Consider the following 12,622-nt stretch of genomic DNA (forward strand, 5'->3'; position numbering starts at 1 on the left):
TTAAATGGTCATTCCACCTGAATACTTCTTTCGGTCTAACAAGTTAATTCATTTAAACTTCCACCTATTTTCCAGCTTTTCTGTGGGGGGTTATGTAGTTCAGCTTTCAACTCTGCCAGTTTTACAATTCACTTTTTCAGGAGTGCAATGCATTTGCACTTTAAGATTTCTGTATTATTTATTTAATGATTTGATTTTTAATTTTATTAATATGCCCAAACGGGCTTACAAGACACTAGAAAATAAAGAAAAGACAAAGACAGAAACCAGAGCAACAGCATCAATTATTAATAAAACTAAACAAATAAACCATCCTGATGTTTTCTACAAGCTTAAGAAACAAAAGTAGTCAACTTATGATAAGCATTAAAGTTAAATTTCCATTCCATTTTGTCATCATCCGAGCACCGAAACATTTCTGGACTTTGAACAGGCATTTCATTTAAAATAGAAGTTCTTAACTCGTCATAGTTTGGACAATACAGAACGTCTCCTAAGTCACACACTTCACACAACCGGTTGTCCTCCTGGATGTTTTTAAATCTGTATTTTCAGCAATTCATTTCAGCATTCACACGCATTTTCTGCAGGAAATGCATATTCTCGTTAGGAACTAATTCAGCACCGGCTGGAAAAAAATAGGAATGGGACAATAAGCTGCATAAAAATCAACAGGTGGCTGTGAATATTTTGTTATTAAGTTTGGAAGATGCTTCTTTTCTTGCTCGTTTCCAGCGACCGGACCTCGTAGATGTGATCGTGATCTGATTTCCTGCAACACGTGATTTGATTTCCGTGTCTCTAAAAGTTCAACCATCTACTCGTCTCAATAAAGTCGCAGTCTTCCCTCCGTCCTCACGGGGAGATTCACACTTCCTGCTTCGTGCACAATCTGAATTATTATTTTAATCATGGCCGTGCTCGCCTTCATAACGTGTCTGCTGTCACCTTAAGTAACGACCTACAATGAAAGGTGCTATTAAAGCCATTTATTACGCCGCTGCCGCCGCACGCTGCTAACTTCTTCTTTTTTTAGCTAGATAATTTGGCTCTCTCTCTTTGCACCTGTGACTTCTCTAAAGCGGAGAGATAAATATTCCCAGCCGGAGGAGGAGCGACAGTTTGGGGACGCTGTGACCCTGGAGGTTTAGAAAGAGAACTTGTGAGAGGAAGCCAGAGTTTTTCAGAAGATTTCAACACTTCTTCACACTTCTACAGACTGGGTTTAATTGTTAGAGGTGTAAATGTTTCACCCTCAGCTTGCATCCAATCAAGCTAACGAGGTGAGAACACGGACACCTGCAGGAAAGTTTAAAGATACAACAGTTGAACTCTTCTTCACTGTTAGTAAGCTACCTTTATTCTGGTGGAAGAAGTACTGAGATCCTTTACTTAAAGAGGAGCTCTCGAAGATTTTCATTCTTAAATAAAAGTCTGTAAAGTCACAATCTATCGCTGAATGAGGTAACCATGGTGACTGATGAAAGTATTGCAATATTTATATATTTGCAGTATTATGAACTGGGTGTCTGTGGCGACATAAAGTGCTCTCAAAGCCGGAGTTAAGTTTTGATTTCCACTCCAGTCCATGCAGGTCAGATCATGCTACATGAGACTAAGGCCCTGTTCAGACCTGGTATTAACATGCGTCCTCAGTGATCCAATCACAAGTGGACAGCTCTGAGTACAGGTGTGAACGCACTCAAAGCATTGAGATCGGATCTTTCAGACCACCTTCAGAGGTGGACTGGGCCACATTAAGGACCGCCTACTCAACGGCAGCCTCCAGGGCCGCCGGTGCCGGCACCGCTGCTTTTGCCACAATAATACAGTAACCTTTTATTTTGATGTTAATACAATGTACCAGAATTAACGAATATGTAGGATATCACTACTGACATTTATGTAATATTACGTCACAATGGCTGCTGTATTAGCCGTGTGTTTACTAATAATAATAATAATAATAAATTGGACTTATATAGCGCCTTTCAGAAACCCAAGGACGCTTAACTACGTGTTCATTTGCATATAGAGCGGGGAAGTGAGGTCCGATCACAAGTGGCCACTGAAGCATGTGGAGACTTCAGTGTGGCTTTCAGGTACTTCATCCACCACTTGTTGCTTCAGGTGGAGCTACAGTAGTTTGAACTACTTTATATACAGTTACAGCTGTAGTGGTTCCCAACCGAGGGGTCAGGCCCCTCCAAAGGGTCACCAGATCAATCTGAGGGGTCGTGAGATGATTAATGGGAGAGATAAAAAAGAATCTGAGTTCTGATTAGTGGTAATTTCGTTAATGAAAACTATGTCTGTATTCAAATAGTATGTACTGATTTGAACACGGCAGTTTGGGAAATTGTCACAAAGTTTAACCTATTTGATTCACGTACGTAGACACAAATTCCCTCTTTTTTTACGTGACGCTCAGCACGACTTTCAACAACGTATTTTTAGTGCGTTTTCCTACAAATGTCCAGCAACACGTGACGCACGTGTCAAATTCTGCTCCAGTCTTTTCAAAATAAAACTACTTAGTTAACTTTAGGAAAAGACAATGGTTTGGGTTAAAATAACACTGGAAGAGGTGTAACTGAAGTACGGATGTTACGTGACGAATAAATCAACTTTAACTTCTGGTTTCACACGGGACATGAACAGCGGTCTTCTGGCGGAGACATCCTCCCTATGCGGCGTTTGCTACTCTCTATACTTCCCGGTTCACAATTACGTGGAGTACATACGAATTGATTTCGTGCTGACCATCATGAAACTGCAACAGGGGCAGACTGTCAGACCCTGTTGCAGTAAAATGAGCGGTTTTCTAAAGGGAGTCTGGTGCTCGGAAACTGCTTTTGTCCAGAGGGACCGCCAAAATCAAGACAAAATGAAAGTTCCTTGCAGTAACTTTCAGTACAATACTTTAATAAATGTACTTGGTTACTCCTCTGACTTTGGACACTAGAACACATTTTACTGCTGATACTTTTACTTTAAGTAAAACAGTGAATCCAGGATGTTTTCCTTCAGTTCATCTCTGACGTCTTCGACTCTTTCAGCCGTGCAGAAATGATTCACACTCGCAGCATCTCATCAGGAATGAGGACCGATGTTCAGCTCGCTGCAGGAGGACGATACTGTTCGTTTCCCTGTAAATTATTTATCACAACAGCGTTTTCTACCACCAGTTCATCGCATAACAAAACTCATGCAAAATTGAAGGAGGAGGGAGCATATGTTGGTGGCGATGAGGGAGCGCTGACTGATGCTCGGAGGAGCTGAAGTGTGTTTCTGACTGAACACACATTCACCCACTCATTAACACTCCTCAGCGTCTGTGTGTGACTTCATCTCCATCTCTTTATTGTTGTTGTTGTTTCTTGTGTCGAGGTCTGTTGTGAGTGTGTTTTTGTTTGTTTGAGAGTGGGATGTTTCTCTGAGCTTCAACTCGCCTACACATATCATCACATCTCCTCTTCTTCCTGTTTTTATCATTTAGCTTTTATCCATCTGTCAACGGTGCTGGAAGAAGTACTCACATCTTTTACTTCACTAAAAGTACAACAGTATTAGCATCATCAAGTGTTAAAAGTACCCCCCATTTCAGAATGATGTATAAGTACATACACTCAAGTACAATGTTGTCCGGATCAGCAGTGATTCATGGAGAGACCTTCGTCTGGTCAGCTAACATTACTGCCAAGCAGCTGAAATATAGAGTGATATTGTGCTTTTAGCTGACGTGTGTCTCCTCACTGTGTTGAGCGATGCTCCTTCATGTCTATGTAGAGCGAGCACAAGCGCCAGCAACAGGACGCTGACTTTAGTTGACTTAACGGACACAGGTGAAGCTGTTAACAAGACATTTCTGATTCTTACAAACAGTCCCTTTAAGAAAAGATCGTTGTTCGGCTTAAAATAACACTGGAAGTGGTGTAACGTCATATGGAAGTTACGTGACAAATAAATCAACGTTGACTTCTGGTTTCACGCGGGACATGAACAGCGGTCTTCTGGTTGGAAGTCTGGTGTTTTTAGACCGACCCATGCAGGGAGTATTTTCTCTTATTGGTACTTTTACGTTAGTAAAGGATCAGAGTACTTCTTCCACCACTGCTGCTCTCTACTGTCTCACATGTAGTAAATGAACATTCATCTTCTAAACCAATACAGAGGATGAAGTCCCAAACATTCTCAGCAGAGCCAACTCCGTCTGCTGAAGAAAACAAGACTATTAGAGTTTAATAAAACGACTTCTTAAGATCAACATATTTTTCGTACATTTAAAACAATGAAGGAAAATGTGAAAGGACGCACTCTAACGATCCTCACATTCAGCTTCATTCAGTGTAGGACGGTGTTGTCACAGTCGCTTTCAAGGCCAAAACACCAGAGAGCAAAAAAACGGAGACGTGTGATGATAGCATCGAGAGGAGAGGCTGCTGCTCTGCAGACAATGAGCTGTGAAAGATGGTGAAGCAGAGAGAGAGAGAGAGAGAGAGAGAGAGAGAGAGAGGCTGTTTTAAACTATCAGAGCACGTTTTCTGCTTCAGGATTGAACATTTTCACTGTGAAATGAAGCTCAATCTACACGTTTGTCCTTAAAAATCAGTTTGTTTTCTGCGGATCAGACTGGAAAATTAGACGTTATAATATCAGGAGTCCTCGACAGCAGGAGAGATATTCACAGTCGGCCTCCATTTGCTTTAAAAATCCTCTCAACATAAACAACATGTAGCGTCTGGTGTTTTATAATCTCTGAGGAGTGTCTGAGGAGCCGGTAGAGCGACGTAACATCACCTCTCTGGGCTTCATCTATATTCCAGTCAATGTGTTTATTTGGCTTCTGCAGCACTGTGACACATTTCCAGCAGCGGCCGTGTTGCCATGGTTTAGCCGAGCATCAAACCATGGAAACAGTAATCGGGGGGGGGCCACGGCGGTCCGATCGATTTCAAAGGGAGCCAACAATATTAATTTTTGACAAAAGGGAAGAAGGACATCGGCGAGGGAGAGGAGGGAGAGGAGCCGTCTCTAATGGGACGGAGATTTCATGGATTTTCTTCTTTCTTTTTTTTGTGTGCCAGCAATCAGGAGGACGAGAACGAGGACGAGGACGGGGACGAGGACGGGGACGGAAGGTCGGAGCGGTTCCAACAAGAGTTTGGCTGCAAATTAAGATGTAAAAAAAATATGTTTTTTAAAAAGTGGCAGGGTAAGATAGCGGATAATGTAGCTGAACGAGAAAGCACTCCAAGAGCTTCTATCTCTGCTGCACAAAAAGGACAAGATTGGTCATTTTCTTTATCAACAAATCCCATAAAAAGACCCAAAACCAGCAGTTTGAGTAGATCTACTAACAAGTACCGTAATATCTCTTCTTCCTCTGAGCCATAGACCTCCATTAAAACAACTCAGTCTCACAGCAGTTTGTGAAATAGTCACAAAATGTAATCTATTTGATTCGTGTACAGAGACACGCCTTTTTTCCGTGACGCTCAGCACGACTTTCATCAATGTATTTTTAGTGCTTTTTCCTACAAATATCCAGCAACATGTGACGCATGTGTCAATTTCCGCTCCAGTCTTTTCAAAATAAAAGATTTCAAAGTTTAAGATTAGACTTGGTTAGGCTTAGGCAACAAACTACTTCATTAGCTTTAGGAAAAGATCGCGGTTTGGGTTGGAATAACTTCAGAACTGGCGTAACTGAAGTTACGTGACAAATAAATCAACGTTGACTTCTGCTTTCACATGAACAGGGGGATATGAACAGCGGTCTCCTGGTGAAAGTCTGGTGTTTTTTTAAACCCATCCATCCAACCCGACCTCCTTTATTTCATTTTCCATTTCCTTTGTTCAGTTCAATCAGGAGTTTTCTCGTCTGCACACTGTCAGTTTTCTGGATATAATCGCTGCAGTTATGACACTTTTCCATTATGAAAACAACACACTTAAAACCCACATAGAACTGGTACGCTGCGTTGAATTGGGACATTACTGGTCTTGTTTAAAACAGTGCACATAAGGTCCACTGCAGCACACTTCTACTGTATGCATGCTCATGTGCACATTAATATATAATCCCTGTCATGGAAAAGGATGCAAAGATTCAGATCTGCAGCAGAATAAAGGAAAAAGGAAACGTTTCATTAGAAGTTCATATGACTGACATTTTCCTTGTAGTTTGATTTTTTGTCCCCTGCTGGTTAATTAAGTTACAGAACCGTTAACGGCGTCGCGCAGCAGATCTGTGAGCAAACCACCAAATACCACAGCAGATTCTCACAAGGATAGAGGAAATGTCAACGCTTTCTTTGCCGTATAAAGCACTCAGAATCACATTAAAACAAACGTTTAATCAGATCAAAATGAGAATGTGTGCAAACTATCACCGACCTCATGATGCCATAGACCTTTTTTATTGATTTTTTTTTCAGTTTTCACAACAGCAGCAGCAGTGCTTTTTTTTTTGGTGCTCCCAGCTGGGTTGGATTTCATCCTCCGGAGCCGAGCGGAGCGGTTACAGTGCATCGCCGATGTGTGCAGAAGCGTTGTACAGCAGAAGCTTAACCTGGATGAGAAGCAGCTTCCGTTGGACTGATAGAGCCACCGGATGAGTTTCACACTGAGCTGATCAATACTGTACACAAAGACGCTTTTTCATCACAGAGCTGCAGGCGAGCAAGGATGGCTACGGCGCGGCGCGGTGCGGCGCGGCGCGGTCCACGCCACACCGTGAGACTTGTGGCTCAAAAAACATCCAACATGGCTGCTGACAAAAGAGGTTGCATGACAAGATAGACGGGGAGGCCGGCGTGGTCACGAGCAGCCATCTCTGAAGGACTTCCTGTCATGTATGATTTTACAGCTTCTACTGACGCAACAAACTCCCTGCAGCCGTTTTAGAGCAGCTTTGAATTCTTCAGTTTTTCACCTTTAATTTTAATAAATGTTTTTATTTTTTTCTGTTATATAAATTTCTGTAAATAAGCTTTCTTGATAAGACTCAGATGAACTGATTGATACCACTCTCATATCCGTCTCTTAAAGGACTTTAGACACCTTTGAACTGTTGTCATGAGTACTTTCAGACGAATATTACGCGGCGAAAAAGCAATGCCTTTTTTTTCGAAGCAAGGTGGAGTTTTTCTGACCATTTCTGACTGCGAATAAAGGCATCAACCAATCACGTTGTGCGGAACGGACATATTCAAAACGTACACTATAGTGTACAAAAACACGGAGGCTTCGTCGTCCGAAGCAAGACAGCAAACTTTATTACTCCTTTCAACGTGGACAAAGGCAACGCAGACCAAATCCTTTCACAATAAAAGCCCTAGACATATGGCCTACACTGCGTAAATGTAAACTTACAGTCTTTTATTGAACAAGTGCTGCAACTGTCGCAAATTTGCATCACTGCCGGTATGAATAGTTTTCATACGAAATATTCATAGACGAGTATTACGCATTTTCGGGTCGTTTATAGTCACTACAATAATTGTAACGTGGCTCTAGCTCCATATTTGAAGGGGAACTCCACCGATTTTATGCATCATGTTGGGGAGTAAGGATGTCACGAGAACCGATCGAGTCGCATTGTGGGTAAGGTTGCCAGGCACCAGGTTTTGACAAGGAAGAAGAATATGTGGAGTAAAGAAAATGCGGCAGAGTATAAAAGCAGAGACGAAACTGCTGTTTTTTTTTTTACAACAGCTTTTGCCGACATTTTGGACTGAAAACGCTTGTTATATTTATGATATTCTATCGTTCAACACAGGCCATTTCAGTAGAATATGACAAAAGTAGAAATAATTGTGTTCTACTTTTGTACGGCGATTTGTAGGCGGACGTTTTACCGGCGTGCGGTAGTCGCTTTCAGTCCAAAATGGCGGAGGCGTCGCTCTGCTGCTGAGCGCTGATCTTCGTTCTTTTGTCTGGGGTTCTTCTGCATCGATTTCGATCCTTTAAAAAAAAGTAAGCTGTCCATCGTGAGTCTGACGGCGTTCTAGGAGTGTGATGTTAAATCTAATCTTTCAGCAGGCCGACATGAGAGTGGTATCAACGGTTGCAACTCTCTGCAAGAAAGCGAATAAACCCATTTCCTAAAACGATTCCTTAAAACGATCAGGACAGGGTTCCTACACGGGTTTTTGAGATCACATATCTAAATATGCATGTGCAGTACAGGGCCGTAACTAGAGGGGCAATTTCCATAACGCAACCCACCAAAAATATTTTCTCTATATATTTAATACATTTATCTAACTTTTAAATTCTATTTTCTCTTCTTACACAATGGCCTAAATAGGTTCTCTACAATACCAATAATTTTATGTTGAGTAATACTGATAAACTATTTAGTTTAATTTATTATTTGGCTAAGAAATTTCAGAATTTGGATGCTAAGAAATTGCAGAATTTGGCTTTAGAGTGTAACTTGTGTGCAATAACACAAAGAACAAAACCTCAGTGTCCTCATTTAAAATATAAAACATATTTTCTCTATATTTTTAATACATTTATTTAACTTTTATAGTATAATTTATGTAATTTTATCTTATTACACAATGGCAATCGGTAGAATATGACACTAGAATATAAATAATTTAGTTTCACTTTTGTAGGCGTCCGTTAGTCGCTTTCAGTCCAAAATGGCGAAATAGCTTGGGCGCTGACGTTGCAATGGAGCGACCAATTGACTTTCACATCTTAGCGATAAACGTTCTATGTTGGTGAGACCGAGCTGCCTGGACATGTGAAGCATGACTTCCATCTTTAACACTTTGTTGTTGTTGTTGTTGTTGTTACAGTTTTTGCATCTTTTTCTGAAACCAGATTTGTTTCTGTTTGATTATTTCCTCCTTTAAGGATCAGCAGCAGCTAAAGCTTTGACATTTAACATGTGACGGTGTGGTGGGAGGAGAAAAGGCTGTTATCATCAGAATACCGTGACATTTCACAGCGTTTTTTAAACACCTTTTTTCCCCAGGAGGTGACTGTATAGGAACCCTGCGTTATCAACCCTGTTCCACTATAGATTTAGGAGTTTAGCCTGACATGAAATGGAACATCACAGCTAATATTAACAATTAAAGAGGTCTGGTAATCGCTTTTAACAATACTTGGCTCTTCATTCCCCCTCAGAGTCGCTTATTTTACAGTATGACGCCCCCCAAACATCCAGACTCTTTTTAGCAAATCAAAAGTAAAAAAAAAATCACATACAGATTCGTACATTTACACTCAGTTTTTGGAGCCTTGTTTAAAGTGAACACCAGTCACAGCAAGAAGAAAAAGGAAAAGGAAACACAAACACTGGCCACGAGAATAAACCTTTTCTCTCAAACTGAAACCAGCTTTTTTTTTTTGTTATCTCCGTCTGGGCCAGGCACGTCTGAGGAAACTTAAACTAAACTTGTTGTAGGCACCAGTATTTCCCCTTATTGAGTCAGGAAAATGAAACACAAATCAGATTTTTTTGCCCTTGGGGCTTGTGGTAGCTTAAGTCCTATAAGCTGTTTGTGCTTACGAGCCAACGTGACACGTCGACTGTCAAACTCATATGGCAAAGTGAGTCTGTAGGCTACAGTCCAGTTGCAGCACGTACAGGCGGAGGCCCCTTGGAGTCTGGGGCTATGGGCTTTCTCCAAGTCATTAGAACAACACGATCACCTGCTTCCACATCACATTCACTCCCAGCTCCCCTCTGCACCAACGCCAAATGGTTGAGGAATGGCAGCCATTTGCCATCAGATAATAACACAATGCAGACTGTTTGGCAGCTCAATGCATTCCCCATCCATCAGCTCATTCTGCAGCCACATGATCATAAACTATCTGCCCTCAGGGAGAAACCTGGGGAGTGAAATATTTGTGGGATGATTCAATTCTGTCATTATACAGATGCTTACAGCGTGGACACACATACAACGTCAGGAGCACGTGGCGGCTGCGTGGCGTGTTGTTTTTTATTTCGGCGTCCATGTTAACAGGTTAGAGCAGCCACACTGCCCGCATGAGACGCGCGTCTCAGCTGCGTCTCTTTTATAGAATAGAGGTGTCGCCTATTTTTGACGCGAGCTGCGCGCGTCTCAGCTGCGTCTCATAGCAGCAACAGACAGTGAAGGTGATCTAGTGACTGTATATTAACTTCATACCAGCAATACTTTACTACAGTTTCTATGTCTATCTGTAGAATATGTTACGGAGATGAAAAAAAGTAAAGACTTATTTTTAAATCAACACTTCCTGCTTTCATTTCAAAATAAAAGCCCTCAGGCGTTTTTTCTATGGACAGAGTTCCTTCATTTGTTAACACCAGGCTTTTATTCTTTTTATGTGCCGGACAGTGTTCTAGAACATGCAGTGACTTGGAGAGCATCATGAATGAATATAGTACGGAGTTTAATTGTGGATTATTACTATTATTTACAAATTACCCCACTTTTCTTAACCTTTCTCTGTCTAGAATAAATATAAATCACATTTATCATGAAGTTAAACGGCCATTAAAAGGCAAACTCTATGTAGAAAGAAAGGGCTGACAGCAGCAGCAGAAACGCAGCCGACACGCAGCTAGTGTGAACACCAGACGCGTCTATCACGCAGCCGCCACGCGCTCCTGACGTTGTATGTGTGCCCCAGGACTTAAAGGGACTGTTTGTAACTTTTTACACGTATAAATCTACCGGGTCGGGATCCCATGCGCGCTCACGTTTGTCTACGCTGTTCAGACCGCTCCTCTGCCTGCTTGTCTTCACTCACACAACGCGCGCTTTCTTGCTCCACCTCACGTGCATGCTGCTCACTCCACACTGCAGAAGAGTTAGTTTAGCTCTGAGAATATCTAGTGAATGTTCAGTGGACGTTTGTGCAGAAATAACTGCTGCAGCTCCTCCAGACCAACAGAGGTTTCCCGTGTCTTGTGAAGTGACGGGGCTCCGCAGAGAGAAACGTTATCGTCTCCCACCAAAACTCCGGTGTCTCCCCTGTTCCCTCCGGCTGCTGTCGGGAGACGTTAACATTACTTGCTGCGGAGGCTGAGGCAGGAAAAGCCAACACTAGGATCAGCATTGATTCATGGAGAGACCTTGGTCTGGTCAGCTAACATTACTGCCAAGCAGCTGAAATATAGAGGGATATTGTGCTTTTAGCTGACGTGTGTCTCCTCACTGTGTTGAGCGATGCTCCTTCATGTCTATGTAGAGCGAGCACAAGCGCCAGCAACATGACGCTGACTTTCGTTGACTTAACGGCCACAGGTGTCGCTGTTAACAAGCATTTCTGAAAGTTACGAACAGTCCCTTTAAATAATCACTTTTCCTTCACGCCCTGCAGCATCTGAACCGAACTAGTTTGTGGAAAGAAAACGTTAACGCGAGAACCGTTATCGTCTCCGACCGGGTGCCGGTGTCTCCCTCCGGCTGCGGTCGGGAGGCGATAACGTTACTCGCTGCGGAGGCTGAAGCAGGAAAAGCCAACACTAGGATCAGCATTGATTCATGGAGAGACCTTCGTCTGGTCAGCTAACATTACTGCCAAGCAGCTGAAATATAGAGTGATATTGTGGTTTTAGATGACGTGTGTCGCCTCACTGTTTTGAGCGATGCTCCTTCATGTCTGACTTTCGTCGACTTAACGGCCACAGGTGTCACTGTTAACAAGACATTTCTGAAAGTTACAAACAGTCCCTTTAAAAGAATCACTTGTCCTTCACGCCCTGCAGCATCTGAACCGAATTAGTTTGTGGAAAGCCCGCTTGAAGTCCTCGTTGGACATGGTGTAGATGATGGGGTTGATTAAAGAGTTGAGGTAACCCAGCCAGGTGAAGATGTCAAATAGCTCCGGGTGGAAGCAGGACTCGCAGACAGGCACTAGGAGAGTGTAGATGAAGAACGGCAGCCAGCAGATGATGTAGGCTCCCAGGATTATTCCCAAAGTTTTGGTCGCCTTCCTCTCTCTGGCGGCGGTGATGCGCTTCTTCTCCATTAGCGCGTCGGACACGGTGACCTTGACGTCGGACACGGTGACCTTGAGTTGGTTGACGGAGGTAGTGTCACAGGAGGAGGTGGTGTCGTTGGTGCCATAGTTCAGGGAGGAGGAGCCGGGGGAGTCGGTGATGAGGTGCGCGGAGGTGAGCCTCTTCCCGGGCCTGTTCTTGTTGTGTTTCTGCTGCTTCAGGATGCGCTTCCTGGCCTCCACGTAGATCCTCCCGTACAGCGCGATGAGCAGCAGCGTGGGGATGTAGAACGCGCCGAACGTGGAGTAGATGGTGTAGAAGATGTGGTCCGTGTTCACGTTGCACGTCGTCACCGCCTCCTCCGCCTTCACCTGCCTCCAGAAGAACGGCGGCAGGGAGATGGAGATGGCGATCACCCAGGCGGTGGCGATCATCCCTGCAGGGCGCCGCACCGTTCAGGAAGAAACAAAGAAGAAGAGGAAGTAGAGAGGAGGAGGAGGAGGAGGAATAAAAGAATAAGAGGAGGAGGAAGAGGAATAAAAGAATAAGAAGAGGAGGAGGAAGAGGAATAAACGATTAGGAGGAGGAAGAGGAGGGATAAAAGAATAAAAGGAGGAAGAGGAATAAAACAATAAAAGGAGGAGGAGGAAGAGGAAT

At 43.1% G+C, this 12,622-nt stretch overlaps 1 protein-coding gene across 1 annotated transcript in view; it reads right to left on the reverse strand.

Moving 5' to 3' along the window:
• Nucleotides 1-11,634: 11,634 nt before the first annotated feature.
• Nucleotides 11,635-12,622, reverse strand: part of LOC119476676 (5-hydroxytryptamine receptor 1B-like) — a 2,408-nt gene continuing 1,420 nt past the window's right edge. Inside the window, exon 2 of the mRNA XM_037750092.1 lies at nucleotides 11,635-12,401. Within this exon, the coding sequence (XP_037606020.1) occupies nucleotides 11,719-12,401 (683 nt within the window). The 3' untranslated portion in view covers nucleotides 11,635-11,718. The remainder of the gene's footprint in view (nucleotides 12,402-12,622) is intronic.

The sequence above is a fragment of the Sebastes umbrosus genome, chromosome 18 (assembly GCF_015220745.1).
Source record: "Sebastes umbrosus isolate fSebUmb1 chromosome 18, fSebUmb1.pri, whole genome shotgun sequence".
Taxonomy (NCBI): Eukaryota; Metazoa; Chordata; class Actinopteri; order Perciformes; family Sebastidae; genus Sebastes; species Sebastes umbrosus.